The following is a 17,230-nucleotide window of genomic DNA, read 5'->3' on the forward strand; positions in this document are numbered from 1 at the left end:
ACATCACTTTTTGCTTTGCTTAGGCAAGTAGAAATTAACCTTCACTTTTAGCAGAGGAACAGTGTGGCTCTTTTAATATATTTCTAATTTTTAAGAATATGTTCATCTAACTAATCAACCACATTCAGTGCTGTACCAGTACTGTAGCTACACAAAGGAATAATGTGGTTTTATTATGGCATTAGTTAGCTGAAGTATTGCTTTAGCCAAATACCCTTTTAAACTCCATCATTGCTTAAGGACTGGTAGTATTCAGGCTTCTATTCTAACATCCCATGCTTAAAAATAGAAATTATAAAGTTAAATTCACAGTAACTTTCTGTGAACCACACCTGCATTTTGAACCATCTTTCACCTCCACCCCCAATAAAAAGGAAAAAAAATACTGTCAATTTCATCTGTGGTAAATAAAGGAATTAGGTTTGAAATCAGTCCTGTGATCCACTAGGCATTGTAATGCTCCCACTTTCCTATCTAAACTCTCTGGTAATTGTGTTTCTCTTTTACTCTCCATTTATCCCTTATGTTGTTTTGTTTTCTGAGTCCAGACATTCTTTTTTTATGTCTGGTATTTCCTAGTATTTCTTCTCTCTTCTTCTCCCTGGGTGAGCCAAAATATTTCTCATAAGCCTAGGAATTTTATATTACCTGGTCCCAGGAAAAAATGGGCAGTGTAGTATAAGGAATATTTGACTATTGGTAGAGATCGGAGCTCTAATATTTGGCATACTATCAACAGCCTATATGACCTTGGAGCAATGCATTTCCTTTTACTGTTTTAATCCTCTCACATGAAAACTAGTGATCACAATAACAGCAAACATATATTGAGCATATAGTGTGTGCGCGTGCAAGACACTGTGACAAACTTCATATAACTTCTCTTATTTTTAAATATTTTTTAAGTTGTCAATGGACCTTTATTTATTTAAATGCAGTGCTAAAAATCTAATCCAGTGCCTCATACATGCTAGGCAAATGCTGTACCATTTGAGTTACAACCCCAGCCCATGTAGCTTATTTTATGTATTCTTTACCTTATTTCTATATAAGGAAAATCTATCATTTTCATGGTATATATGAGGACCCTAAGGTTGAGAGAAGTTAAGTAACCTGGACAAGGTTATACAATTTATAATTAAGGTCATCTGACTCTCTCACATGTAAAGTATAGGGAATGGGCTACTTTGTTCCTAAAGCTCTTTAATTCTATCATCTATAACCAAAAACTGTACTTCCCTCCACATCCTGCATGAGTTTTAAATATCTATTCCAACTAAGCTGAAAAATCACACAAAATAGAGACCACTAAACCTGGAATTGATAATTATAGAAATTTCTTAGGTTTGAGGACTATATTAAATAAATTATTCTCTCCATTTTGTGTTTCTGATTCTGGGTTCAGAGCACATAGTTAGTGCCCAACAAATATCTGCTGAATTAACACATTAATAAAAATATCCTCGAGCAAGCATATGATTGCAATAGAATTTTTTCCATTGAAGAAAACATTTCTTCTACTTAAGTCTACATAAAAACACTTCCTCTTGGAATAAGATATAAGACATTCCTCACTTTAAGGGCCAGAATGTGATTTTTTTTTCTTCTGAATTCAGAGCTGTTCTAAGTTCAAAGGAATAGATAGATCATCTCAACCTGGTGTATATTATAGCTGGAATAATCCCTGAGCAACTTCTTATACTGAATTGCAAAATACAATTTTAAATTCATTTGTATATCTTTACATATTTAGGCCATTTTCACAACTCCTTCAGATGCAAAAGAGTAATGATATTTGCAAAGTCAGGTAATAGTAGTACCTATCTCTTAGGAGTGCAGAGACTCAAACAGCAAAATCTAGGTAAGTATTTAGCCCTGTGCCTGGATCACAGTTGATGCTTAATATGGTAACTGTTATTATTATCTGATTTTACTGCTGTTACTACTTTCCTAGTACAGGATGACTGATTCACTGAGTTCTTGGTTGGTCCTTCCCAATCTCCCAGCCAAAACATCCTTGCTAGCATCTGTCTTTATTTTCCAAAGGACAGAGGTTAAGGGTGAAAAAGTGGAACACTTTGTAGAGGTTCCACATCTTTTTTTCTCCCTAGGGAAGTGTTTTTGTCTTTTTCTTTTAAGCTTGGAACACTGTTATCAAATGAAACCACATGCAGGAACCCTCAATATAAAACAATTAAAATGGGAGCTGGTCCAGCTAAATCTGGGGAGGAAGGCCCAAAATGCCAGCCCAGGCAACTCCCCTTATCCTCTACCAGCATTCCTCCAACCTCAAGTCCATTTCACTGTACTAGGACCTAAAACTGTGATTGACTTGGAGTGAAAGGGGGATTAGTGTTTAACATCTCTTGAGCTTTACCTTGCAAATCCTTTGGGGTTTCTGTCCCCTAATTCCTTCAGCATTTTATTGTCTTAAAATTGCTGGATTCTAACCCTGGAATCCTAATATCCTGGGTTTTACGACATTCAGTGGTATAGAATTGCCACAAATTCCTAATTCACAGAGGTTTACAGACCCTGAAACTCTAGATCATCAGTTATTAACTAAAAATGAACTTCCCCCCTCATTTCCCCTTCCCCCACCTGACTGCGTGTACATAATTATTTAGTGGGAGCCATTTTCCCCTTTCCTCTCACCCTTGTTCCCAGTATTAAAATAGTGATATACTCTCCATCCTATTTACCACCCCAAAAACAAACATGTCGCTAGTTGGTTGGAATTCATTGCTCTGATTAGTAAGTGATTGGTTTACCCAATTCCAGCCTTTGTAGAACCCTCAACTAAAATGCACATACTCAAGTATAATCTGCACAGTGAAATTTAGTGCCTTATCCCTAGCTCCCTCTCAGCATGCCTAATAGTTCTTTGCATCCCAAGTCTACTGTATTTCTATATTCTAACAATCTAAGATTCAGTGGTGTAAGTGCAAATCTCTCCCTTCAACAGATGTCAAAAATTTTAAAGACTCATTTATTGAAGCACTTTCATTGCCTATCACTGGGCTGAGATCAGTATCCCTTATTCCTTTTCATCCTAACCTCCCCTGGTTCACATTCAACTACTTCCTAGTTGTATGACACTGGGTAAATAATTTAATCTCACTATGACTCAAGATTGAAGGAGGATTAAATGTCTACAGTGCTTAAAATGTAAACATTCCTGACCTATACTATTTGTCCAGTAAATATTAGTGATAATGATAATTATTATTTGATTGATGGTAGTCTGTGGATGACTAGGAAGCTCTTTAAGTGCCTGGAAGTTTTCAAGATATTTGATATCTCAAAATTCATAACAGAAATTCAACATTCATCTGAATGCAACTAATTCAAATATCATATACATTTTATTTTAGCTGGAATTATATTAACTAATGATTATGTTAGATATTGCATGGTGGCCAGAAGGCTCTAGGCAATAGTTAAGTTATATGCATTTTAAAAAAATTTAGTTGTAGATGGACACAATACCTTTATTTTATTTATTTTTACATGGTGCTGAGAATAGAGCCCAGTGCCTCACATGTGCTAGGCAAGCACTCTTCCATTGAGCTATAGCCCCAGCACAGTTATATGCATTTTCTTTTTGCATATTTAAGTATAAGAAATAAACAATTACTTAATAAATACAATATACTCATCAAAATTATTTACAATCTGGGGTTCATAGAGACTCTTATAGAGGTCTTGGTGGTGAAGGTGAGAAGACCTCTTCTTGTAATAATTGAAGCACAGTAGTATATATGTACTTCAAAAGAAACAATCTTTAAGCCAAACATGTATCACACTGGTTCCTAAAAGATGAATTCTGCAACATCCTGGAGTATCTTAAAGTATCTCAATATATATTTTACAAAATACATTTTAATTCACTTTAACAAAAATAAAGAAAGAGAAAGAAAGAAAGGAAAGAAAGAAAGAAATAAAGAAAGAAAAGAAAAGAAAAGAAAAGGAAAGAAAGAAAGAAAGAAAGAAAGAAAGAAAGAAAGAAAGTAAGTAAGTCTGGCTAGTCCCAGTGGTGCATGCCTGTAATCCCAGTGGCTCAGGAGGCAGAAGCAGGAAGATCATGACTGCAGAGCCAGCCTCAGCAATTAGCAAGACCATAAGCAACTCAGTGAGATCCTGTGTCTAAATAAAATATAAAAAAGGACTGGGGATGTGGCTCAGTGGCTAGGTGTCCCTGAGTTCAATCCCTTGTACAAAAAAAAAAATCAGTATCTTTCAGCTCTGTGGGTTATACAGATACTAGAAATCAATCTAACAAAGATGGAGGTTAACACTCCTAATTCACTGACATACTGGAGCTGTTATGCTAAAATGGTCCATATTGTCAATTCGATTTTTATGAAGCCACTTAATTACATTCATCCTTATTATCCTTCCATTCCTATTATATTGAAGTCAAAGATTGCTGTAGAGAGAACATATGTTTATGCTCGGGATTTTATTTATTCCAAATCTCAGTTCCTTAGATGGCAAAAAGAAATTATGCACTATTAAAACTCAAGGGAAATAGAGATCATCCAGTTTTACCTCCTTATTGCAGATAAGAAACCTGAAGCCCCAAGAGTGGAAGTATATGTGTAATATGACACAACCAGTAAGTAACAAAGGGCTCCTAACTCTGAATTACAGACCTTAGGGTTAACCTACACTCCAGTTAAAGAATATTAAACCAACACATTGTTCATTCATCATCAATTACAGTTGTGATGAATTCTCCACATCACATTAGATACTTTATCAACAGTCTGTCCCTGACGTGGCCAAGTACATAATACTCAAATGGAAACACTGGCATCTAGCCCAAACGGTCTAGTAAGGAAAAAAAAAAAAAAAACAATTCACTATTTTTCCTGACAAGTCAATTTAATTATCAGCACTCTTCATCAGGTTTTGATATTTCCTGCTAAGAGCCAATGTCAAACCATAAACCTGAGTAGCTGCCAAAGCAGCAGCATGGTGGAGCTAAAAGGTTAGATAAATCACCTTGATTTCAGCATGGAAATGAATTAAAGGAGGGAAAGAAGGGCAAGGAAGTGAAGCTAAAATGAAGCTCATGGACTGGGGAAAAAGAAAAAGACATGAGGACTAAAGAGCTCAATGAGGTCCAATGTGAGCCTAGTGGAAATAAGAGTGAGGAAACCTGAAGGATAGGCAATATCTCCATGTAAGGTTATATATATATATATATATATATATATATATATATATATATATATATATATATATATATAGAGAGAGAGAGAGAGAGAGAGAGAGAGAGAGAGAGAGAGAGAGAGAGTGCCAATGCAGTCATGGTAAGGATTTTAAACTCCATTTAGGATGGTTATTTTTTACATCTACTCTTACTTCTACTGCTGCTAGAAAAGCCTGTATCATTTATTGAGACTTTCTGCTAGCTCTCAGTAAATAGAAGATCTTACTTAATCTTCACCCTATACAACTCCATTATCCTCATTTTACAAATGAATAATAGAAACTGGGAAATGGTAAGTAGCTTGCCCCCAAGGTTATGCAGTTAATCAGCAGCTGAGCTTAAAAATGTAGCCCGCGCTCTTAACTATCATTTCTGTTTGAAATAGATCATTAACATTTTTCATCAATGCTAAGTGCATGTGTGGTACTTCCTCATGGTCACAATTGTATCCATTATGCTAAGCTGCTCCCACTCTCAAATATTTATCTTGCCTCTAATTTTCTGCTTACTTAGTCCATGTGCCCCCTTTAAGCCATTTAGTTTGTCTCAGGACATGGTATGTTTGATTCTTTTGATATAACCATACAAGCTGGTTCTCCTGGTTTCTGAGTCAGTTAAGATTATTATGTGGCTGAAGGTGACAGGACCTGGTGTTAGTTGTTAGGACTCAACTTTATCTTCTTCTGAATATTTAAGAAAGTCACTACTTAGAGGACCCTGTGTAGAAACTGCCTCTCTATATTAATGCACTTGACATAAAAATACACAAAGATGTGTATTTCTTGACACTACCATATATTTACTTGTTTTGTTGAGAAATAAACCCTTCAGGGCTCAAGGATGGAAATGAATAGTGTAACCACTGCATGCAATAATGTTCTCATAAAGAAATTTCAGAGCGTTGTCTTTTGTGTAATTTACTTTTCAAAAGTGCATCTCTAAGGTAAAAAAAAAAAAGTTATGTAAAAATTCATGTTACCTTGCTACCTTTCTAAATGTACAGAATGCAGTTGGGGCCAGATGGCATAATGTTTAATTAGTAGAATTATAACTTTTAAAAAGTATTCTTTTTAGTTGTAGATGGACACAATACCTTTAGTTTCTTTCTTTATTTTTATGTGGTGCTGAGGATTGAGCCTACTGCTGCACACTCGCTCGGTAAGCACCCTACCACTGAGCTACAACCCCAGTCCCCAGGATTATAATTTTTAACAGGGAATTTTCTCTTCTTTAGTTGGGCATGACTTTTCCCAGAGTATTCATGGTCATCTACTTTTAAATAGAGCTGTAACACATTATGGGTTTGGGGCTGGGGAGCTCAGTGGGTTACAGTCCAGTGATAATGAGGCCACAGTCACAGGGCTTAATCCCTGGAAAGTCCAGATAACTCTCAGCTACTCATTCCAACATAAGTCCAAGCAGCTGCTTCACAGTGTGTCCCATTGGGTTCAAGAAGGCCTGGACAGGAAAGGAGGGCAGGTGGCTTAATACAAGCTCATTACTGTGGCTGGAAAAAACAACTCAACGTGCAAACCCTGCTAATGATGGCTGATTGAGCGGCATCATCTTTCTTTACACACAACACAGGGCATTTAAGAGCATTAAGTAGAACAAAGGGCATCTCCCTACACTCTATAAACACTGTTCTTCACAAATGCTAATGTATTTCCAATCTCTTACATCACAAAGCCTTTTATAGAGCTCAGACTACAACTATTTAGTGCTTCATAGCAGTGATCTACCTTGTGTGGCCCAAAGTAGATCCAATGAGGAAGCAAATACTTTTGTGGTGGGTGGTCCTACCCAAAGAATAATTTCTGTAAACACACTACACACCACTTTTGCTCTTGCCATAGTTTCATGAACAACAACAGAAACAAGTCAGATGTTTTATTTTCAGTGCTTATCCCTCAGTTCTGTGGTCATACACTGCTTTGTTATATTCTCTAAACCAAGCTGTTATTTATCAAATCTTTAAGATACAAGACTTAAAACTATTCATATTGGATAAAGGAACTTGATGTAATAAAAAGGGGGCTCCTCATTGAATGGTGAGGTTGTTTGAAAATACCTAACATGGTATATTTACTTTCTCAAGCCTTAAAACATCCACAAGTCTGGGGTACTAATTTGAATAAGACTTTACTGTCGCGTATTACCAAAAAGAACTGATAAAAAAGAAAACAAACAAAAAACTAAAACTAATTTAGAGGCACAGGGACTGAAAGCTTGTTTTATTACACATGAGCTAGTACTAAAGTTTGTTTGTAATTATCAATGAATTGATTATGTTACCATTCTGTATAATGAAATGATTGGCAAAGATTCACATGTTAGACAAAATTCGTTTGGACAGAAACATAGTTTTACCTCTGGGAGGAAAATGGTTTCATGAAATATTCCCATTGTCACTTTCTATCAAACATAGGTACATGGCTGTATTAATCGGGGTAGAAAATATCATACAGCTGAACTACACTGGCCAATGAATTCTGCATGACAGCCTTTTGTATTGCCACATGCTTTCTTGTTAAGAGTTGCTTTCTTATATATTTCCCTCTTAATAATCATTGTAGGGAAGGGTTTTTGTTATAGTATTATAATACCAAATAAATGAATACAACTGTGTTGGCAAGATGGCTAGCAAACAGGCATACTCATTATCGTTGGTGGAGTGTTCAATGAAATGAAACAACCTCTATGAAGGGCAACTATCTTTTCACACAACAATTCCACACTTAGGAATTTATCCTAATTATAAATTTACATAAGTGTCAAATGGTTTATCTGTAAGGATATGCATTGAAACCTTGTTTGTAATAGCAAATATCAGAAAGAAACTAAATGTCTATCAATCGGGGCCTGCTTAAATAATTTATAGCTAATCCAAACAATAAAATCCTATGCATCTTTTAAAAAGAATGAAGTACTGGATTGGGGTTGTAGCTCAGTAGCAGAGCACTGGCCTAGCACACATGAGGCACTGGGTTTGATCCTCTGCACCACCTAAAAATAAATAAATAAAATTATATAAAAAAGAATAAACTACTGATATGAAACCATCTCTAAAACAGAAAAAGAGAGGCTCATAATAGAAAAGGGGAAATATAGTCTGTTGCCACTGTGTTAAAAATATGAGAGAGAGATGCACTGTGTTCAAATACAAGGTTCATTTGGTTTTAATCATCAAAATACAGTTTGGGAAATATGTATTAGGTTGAAATATTCAGTGCTAGTTGTAGATATCCATAGAGAGTACCTGTTAGAATTAGAAAAGAAAGGATGCACATAAATTATTTCTGGGGGTGTCGTCTTATAAGTACAAGTATTAGATGTCCTAAATAAGCTTTTAAAAGATCTCTTTCAAAGTCAATACAGTAAAAGGGGTTTCCAATAACTAAAGATGGAATAGTCTGATCATTAAAAATACTGATGAATGGGCTGGGGTTGTGGCTTAGTGTTAGAGTGCTTGCCTCACATGTTTGAGGCACTGGGTTTAATTCTCAGCACTGCATACAAATAAATGAATAAAATAAAGGTTCATTAACAACTGAAAAAATATTTTAAAAATACTGATGAATGAAAATGAAACAAAATGCATAAACTCATGAGTTTATAAGGATGCTTTTAAATAAAAGATAAAGCTTTCTTCCCTTCCTAAAAATATAAAATAAAACCACCACTCATTGGAAACTTTTGGAAGTAACGTGGGTACCAACTCCTTATACTGAATTGGCAATAATAACGAAGGATTTGGCCCTAGGTTTGATCCAACTCTACCAAAAAAATAAAGAATTCATCTTGACTTTCTTGCATGACTACATTTTAGGGTAGCTAAAGAGCCCTAGCTGATGAAGTATAGTTCTTAAAAAAAAAAAATTCTAAGCTGGGTGCTAGTAACACATGCCTGTAATCCCATCTACTTGAGAGGCTAAGGCAGGAGGATCCCAAGTTTGAGACCAACCTCAGCAACTTAACAAGACTCTGTTTCAAAATAAAAAATAAAAAAGGGGTAGATATAGGGCTGGGAATATAGCTCAGTTGGTAGAGTGCTTGCTTTACATATACAAGGCCCTGGGTTCAATCCCCAGCTCCACACACACACACACAAAAAATCAGTTAGTGGGTTGGGGGTGTGGCTCAGTGATAGAGCACTTGTATGTGGGTTCGATCCTCAGCAGCACATAAAAATAAATAAACAAATAAAATAAAGGTATTGTGTCCATCTACAACTAAAAATATATTTTTATATATTTTTTAAAAAGGGCTAGATATGTGGCTCAGTGGTAGAGCACCCCTTTGTTCAATCCCTACTACCAAGCACACATAAAATATTCTAGCTAGCAAATATGGAAGAATGACAGATTTAGAAAATCCCTATTTTTCAATCCCCGGTGAAATAATTGATTTTAGCAACAATCATCAATAGATGAAACTATTGGATGAAAAGTTGATGGGTAACTTTACATGGAAGGTGAAAGTTACCCAATGAATCCTCCAGTCAATCTACTCATCATTAAATACAGGACAATTGGACAATGCATCCTGATGTGATAGAATACAAAACATAGATAGAGCACCACCTATGAAAACTCTTTCCAAATGCTGAACTTGAATCTTACTAAGCCTGTACAGCTAACACTCATTTATAGGAAATACAGAGAACAGATGAACAAGTTAAATGATACTGTATGCAACTAGCAGACAAGTCCAGAAAGAGGTACATTCTGCAAGATGATGTCTAGTTTAACAAGTCAATGATGTCCTACTTTTCTAATGATGGAAAAAGAAGGGAGACTACTTTAAAGTACAGAGACTTAACAAACACAACGAAAGACAATGTGTGGGTCATCTTCACTTGTTAGTTTGAACAAATCAACTGTAAAAATAGCATTTTGAGATACCTGTAGAATTCTGATTATAGACTAGGAGTTAGACAATATCAAACAAGTGTTAATTTTTTGTAGATCTTATAATGGCATTCTGATTTTATTAAAAATTATTGATAAGTGTTAAATCTGGGCAAAATTAATCACAGTGTTCCTGTACTATTTTCTCTACTTTTGTGTAAATCTGAATATTTGTAACAGAAGATTTAAGGAGTGGTATACTGGATATGTCATAAAACTTTATAGGCCAGATTCAGAAAACAAACATCTTAACATTATGGCATAATGTATAAGGAATAAACTACTGATGGACAATCACATGTTAGTTTAATATCTCAAAGATCTCAGAAAGCAGATGATACATTTGGATAGCCACTGGGAGACTCAAAAAGAGGTTCTAGTAATTATAAAAACAACAATGTTAAATATGCCTATGAATATTTTGAAAGCCACTGATTCTGAAATATAAAAGTAGAAAAAATCTCCCCAAATCAATATAATTTTATGTAATGTGTGGTTTCAAATATTTAAATAGGATAAATTAACAAATTAAACATTATAAGTAGACACTTTTGCAGACACTACAGATATCAAAGGGAATGAATCCCATAGTATAAAGTAAATATTCATTTGATTTCTTTCAAATGAAATTTCCCATAATCCCAACTTGTTAACTTCTTATATCTTCTCAGGTCACTACTCAAATGTACACTGCTCTAAGAATTTTGACCTCACACCCCCTCCCTGGTTGTAAATCATTTTACCTCCCTTTCTTTGCCCATAGCTCTTGGTAGGTAAATTTTAATACTTGCTGTATTCTGCTCTGCATAATAGTAGAACATGGGTAAATCTTTCACTCCTAATAATAACTAGCATTAACTAAGTACCTATGTGCCATGAAGTGCACTAAGCACTTTAAATACCTTCTCTGTATTTCAAAATTTATGAAGTATGTGCATTATGCTTTACTATGAAGGAGAAACCGATGCTTAAAGAAATTAAACAATTTGTCCACAGCTTTCTGAGTTTACAATCTTGCCTCTTTTTAAGGAATTTTACCTGTCTAGACAAGCTAAGGTGTAAGAAGTAAATACATGCTGATGCTGGTATAATCTATAAGGTTCTGAAGGGTAGAAGACAGAAAAGGACAATTAGGATCAGAGAAGCCAAGGAGGGATCTATGGGGGAGATGAAGGTAAGTGTGATAAGTGTGAAGATAAGTGTGTGGGCAAAAATATCAGAGAAAGGCATATGCATGGGGGAAGGGGGTATGCTTATATTTTGATACAATTCCCCTTTTCTCGCTGTCAGATATTTAGGGGGAAAATGAACACAGAAGTCGCTGTGAAGTCCCAGAACCTGATTCTGAACAGTATTATATACATAGTAGGCACAGGATAGAAGTTCACTGAAAGAAAAATGTATTTGTTAAACTGGTTCTAAACTCTCTCTTTAAAGTTGCTGCCTCACAAATGTTTTTATTACACTGATGAAGAGAAAATATAACATGAAACTGAAGGGGAAAAGGGCTTATTTTTCAGTGCATTCTCATTTAAGGAAAGGTCTTAAAGTGAATTCAATGTATTAATGAGAAATCTGTGGGAACAGCTGCCAACATTAGTAAATTCAGCCCTCTGTTACATAGCTACTACTTATTTGGGAATTATACAGGCTTGCCAACGAAGGCTGCTAATGGAAAATAAATATTTGATTTTGTTGTCTCATCCTACCACATTTATCAAACAAGTTCTTTTACATAACTATCCTAGAGAGTGAAGATTCTTCTGTTTCCACCACATACATCTCAGATGAATTCATGTTGTTAATGACAATTTGGGAAGTACCTTCCTTCCTTCCATGCCTCCCTTTTTTCTTTCTTTCTTTCCTTCCTTCTTCTTCCTTCTCTTCCTTCTCTCTCTTTGTCTCCCCCCTCCTTACCTCTCTTCATAATTTCACTTTGTATGCATGTACTCAAAATGGCCAATTTTAGAACACTTTTCACAGCAAACAGAGTGAAATAATATCATCTTTAGCTTTTGACTCTTCAGCTATGTCTTCAAATTATTAGACTTGGAATTCTGAACTTGACTTATGGATGACGGATCCCAATGCTTTGGCTCCAGGTCTGAATGCTGGAGTGGCAGAAACCCATTCTGGAAAAAAGTTAGTTTCCCAAGTAGTCAAGGGTGATTAATGAAGAGGTTTTTTCTTAAATCTGGTTCCCAAGAGTGAGCTGTTGTATTCCCTGAAGCTGAAAATGGAATACTGGGGTTGATTATTCCTAGCATTGAATGGTTACCGAAACAATTTGAATGATGCCACAACAATAGGTAAAACAAAACAATAAAAACCCCACACTTAATGAAAAGAAAATAAAAGCTCTATATATTGAGAGTAGAACTAGTTTGTCTAATTTAGGCCAGTAATTCATGGAAAAATAAATTGAGAGCCATGTAAGTAAAAACCAAGTTAATATATGAGTGGTTTTCTGAATCTACAGAAAAAAAAAGAAATATTTTGCTCATTTACTTTAAACTTAACAACAGAGAATACTAAGAACAAAAAATAAAATTAGTAAACAAATGATAAAATCACATTAAATAAATATATTCAAGTTGCTAGATTTTATATTAAAAGCTATTTTGAAAATACATCTTGATTTTATAAAAATATATCTTCAGTTTATATTATGACCATTTGGGATGTGTGTGTGTGTGTGTGTGTGTGTGTGTGTGTGAGAGAGAGAGAGAGAGAGAGAGAGAGAGAGAGAGAGAGAGAGAGAGAGACACAGAGAGGACAGTAGAAGGGGAAGCAAACATGCATGAAAAAAGATGTGTGCAATATCCAAAGGACAAAGAATAAGATGTGGTGAGAAAGACTAAATCATTATGGGAGATGAAGATACATTGACGAGAGCAAGAGCAAGAGTGAAAACACACAAGTCACATATGCATACACACATGAAAAGCCAAAGGAAAGAGAAAGCTATAAAGACAAACATTTTCATTAATTCAACAAATATTTATTGATGCAAAAAACAGTCCCAGAGCAATGGGGGCAGCAGAGGAGGGAAGCTTGGTAGTTAAACTTTGAGTGCAGCCAAAATGAAGTTGGCTGTTGACCATAACTGTATAAATTTTTTTGAAGGCCTAGTATGGGTGGAAGCACTATGCTAGATACTAAAGGAGACAAAAGGAGAAATAAAATAGAATCCTTATCCTCTGAGGCTTATGAAAAGGTTGTTCGCCTGCAAGTGAACTATCTGGTGATTCCACCATTCTTTAAAATGATGAACTCAGTGGAAATTTAAAATAAACCTTCCTGCAGAAGGCAAGCAGGATTTCTGCTTTGATGTTTTAGTTTAGATTATCCAGACTTTACAAAGGTACTCAGAAATAAAGAACTTTACTTTTCACCTTTAGAGGTCAGGGTATAAATAACAGGCAGAAGGGGAAATCTCTTTGGTATGCAAAGTTGCTTGGTGGCCTAATCTTTGTTCTTGTAGGAATTAGTCTTGCTTCATTACCTGGGAGATATTTGAAACCATTTCTTACTTTTTTTTTTCCTTTTTAAATTCAATGCTATTGTTGGCTCAGTTGGGTCTTGGTGGGAATGAACAATCAAAACAAAATCATAACATCTCTCATTCCCACCTCTAAAAAAGAATTTTGTTTGAAGAAAGCTCTTTGTGAATAAATAAATAAATAGCTCCCATTTAATCCTACAATTAAAGCAATTCTGTCCATTAGAAAGATAATGTGAGGTGGAAATAGGACAAAGGGTATTATATCAAACAAAAAGCTTCTGCATAGCAAAGGGAAAAAATAAAGCAAAGAAACAACTTACAGAATGATAGAAAGTATTAACAAACTATATATCTGATAAGAAGATAATATTCAGAATATACCAGAAACTCAATTCAATGTGAAAAAGGATACATTTTTTTTTTAAAAAAGGGTAATAGGGCTGGGGATATAGCTCAGTGATAGAGGGCTGGGTACAAATAGATAGGTCCTGGGTTCAATCCCCAGTACTGGAAAAAAACAAACCCCCCCCCCCCAAAAAAAAATAGACCTGAGAAGATATTTCTTAAAAAACACATACAAATATCCAACAGGTATCAGAAAATAATGCTCAATATCACTCCTCATCAGGGAAATACAAATCAAAATTTCAGTGAGGTATCATTTCACTCCACTAACAAAGACTATCTTCAAGAATACTTAATATAACAAGTGTTGGCAATAATGTGAAGAAAAGGGAACCTTCACATTCTGTTAGTGAGAATGTGAATGGAAGTTCCCCCAAATACTAAAAATAGAATTACCATATGACCTAGTAATTCCACTACTGGTAATATAGCCAAAGGAAATCAAATCAGCATGTCAAAGACATATCTGAACTCCCCTGTTTACTACAGGACTATTCACAATAGTGAAATAGAATCAACACAAGTATCCATCAACTAATGAATGGATTCAGAAAATATGGTCATATATGCAATGGAACACTATGCAGCCATTAAAAAAATGAAAGCTTGTCATTTGCACCAACATGACTGGAACTGGAGAATAATAAGTAAAATAAGCCAGACAAAGAAAAATAGTCCATGAACTCACTCATATGTATAATGCAAAAATGTTGATCTTATAGAAGTTAAGAGCAAAATAATGGTTACCAGAGGCTGGAGAGTGTAGTGGGGAAGAAGGGTTGGGGACAGACTCATCCATGGATACTAAATTATAGTTAGGAGAAATAAGTTTTGTTGCTCTATTTCACAGTGTGGTGACTATAGATCATGATAATGTAATGTATATTTTTAAAAAGCTGGAAGAAAAGACTTGGAATGTTTTCAGCACAAGGAAGTGATAAATACTGGAGGAGATAGATATGCTCACCCTGATTTGAATATTATGTGATATTTGCATGTACCAAACATCACACAGTTGCCTATAAATATGTACACCACTATGTCAATTTGTAACAACAAAATATTTAGAAAGAAAAAGAACCTAATGTAAACCCTATTATAAACCTCCTAGTGTTACAGTTTAAAAGGTTTTCATAAGTACAATTAATTATAATAGTATATTTTATTTAATTCAACATCTGTTGTTTTATCATTTCAACATGTAATCAATATACAATTTACCAAGGAGATATATCACATTTTTTCATATTGTTTCAAAATTAGATGTATATTTTATATTTACAGCATATCTCTTGATTTGGACTAGCCAAATTGCAAATGCTCCACAGCCAAATGTAAATAATGACTACCATATTGAATAACAACGATCTGGAGGGCTATTTCCAAATGGAGTGTATATCTCACCTTTACTGATAGCACTCCCAGATTCTTCACCAATTAAAATAAAATCTAAATCCAGATTTTCTTTTCTTAGTCCCCTTCAATGCATGACATTGTCTGTTTACAACCTGTCTTGTAGTATTTACCATTGAGGAATGAAGCAAATGAGTTGAGGATTGTGACTTAGGAAGGCACAATTTTTTTTATACAGAACTTTTCTACTTCAAACACTGTTGCTTACTCAGGCCCTCCCATTTAGTATCACACTAAGGCCTAAAAGATATACCTAATTATAGCTGACTTGCAGAACCGTTGACCCCTCCCTTCAGCTCCAGTGATCTAACACTGGTTCCCATGTCTAGCTGATGATCAGGAATATCAGGAACTTTTTGCAAAGTTTTGATTCCTAGAGCCCATGACAGACTTCTAAGTCAAATCTCTGGTACCAGATCCTTGGGAATCCAGCAGATATGTTTGTAGGTTTACTTATCAGTCAGTCTGTCAGCTTGAAAGACCAATATTAAGATTGTAAACACAAACACAATCCAAGAAATGACAAGCATGAATTGGCAGGAATCCAAGCTGTTATTAAATTTTAATATCTCTTGCTGGTGCTCATCTTTTGATATCTCAAATAACCATCACTTACCCTTGACCAATTTTTTCAAATCTTGTGTACTTTTTCTTTGGGTCTCCAACACTCACAATGCTTCCTAAGAGAGAGGTGGGGAAAGAGGGAGAGGGAGAGAGAGAGAGAGAGAGAGAGAGAGAGAGAGAGAGAGAGAGAGAGATTGATTGATTTAAACTGATTGATTTCCCTCTAATAAAGTCAATGACAAAAGTTAAGCAAATACTCCCATATTTATGAAACATGCTACTTTTCATTTGTTTTAAAAACAAATAGTAACATATGAATTAAAGTAGTAATAATTATCCATGATGCTTATATTAAAGTTTGATGACGTTTTTATGTTTTTTTTAGTTGTACATGGACACAATACCTTTATTTTTATATGCTGTGGAGTATCTAACTCAGTACCTCCCCTCACATGTGCTAGGCAAGCACTTTACCACCCAACCACAACCCCAGCACGAATTGATGATGTTTGGAAAACAAAACAGGGTTGGTCACAAAGTTTTCATTTCCTAATATTGTAGATTAGGAAATGAAAACATCTAAGAATTTTTTTAGACACTTTTATTAAACTTTATTATTGGAAAGATGAATTCTCTGACTTGGAATAAAGTTAATCACTACACTACATTCAATTCTGCTGTACAAGTTTCTACTGAGTAATTACTGTACACCTAGTTCTGTTCTAAGAACAATGAGAGATAGGGATGGGTATAATGAAGAACAAAGTTTGATCATAAAGTAATGAGACTTTCACTTTTTAAAAACATACATCCCTGGACCTAGGGCCCTACTAGTGCTTCAAATATTTAAATGGCATTATTGACATAGGATTTACATAGCATAAACTTCAGCCATTTAAAGCACACAATTCAATAGTTTTTAGTATATTTGCAGACTTGTGTAAAGATCATCATGATGTAATTTTAGAAAATTTCATCATTTTCAAAAGGTACCTTGTACTTGTTAGCAATAACTCTCTATTTTTCCTGTTTTCTAAACAATCTCTAAGAAAGCACTTAAAAGTTTCTGATCACTGAAGGATCAAAACCAAATTCTCTAGTTGTGCACAGGTCCTTCACCATCCAGTACCATCTGGCTCCTATTAACCAGTGTTGGTATTCTTCAGTATTCTTCTTCTTCTCTCTCTCTGTACTACCTTGAATTTACATGCCATC

The 17,230-nt window shown here is 34.9% G+C and overlaps 1 protein-coding gene across 4 annotated transcripts in view; it reads right to left on the minus strand.

Moving 5' to 3' along the window:
* Positions 1-17,230, minus strand: part of Pak3 (p21 (RAC1) activated kinase 3) — an 84,197-nt gene that overhangs the window by 23,025 nt on the left and 43,942 nt on the right. For all 4 annotated transcript variants that reach the window (XM_077793853.1, XM_026396783.1, XM_026396782.1 and 1 more), the window contains one exon: positions 16,068-16,131. In XM_077793853.1, coding sequence (XP_077649979.1) covers positions 16,068-16,131 — 64 coding nt within the window. The remainder of the gene's footprint in view (positions 1-16,067; positions 16,132-17,230) is intronic.

This window comes from Urocitellus parryii, chromosome X (genome assembly GCF_045843805.1).
Source record: "Urocitellus parryii isolate mUroPar1 chromosome X, mUroPar1.hap1, whole genome shotgun sequence".
Classification (NCBI taxonomy): Eukaryota; Metazoa; Chordata; class Mammalia; order Rodentia; family Sciuridae; genus Urocitellus; species Urocitellus parryii.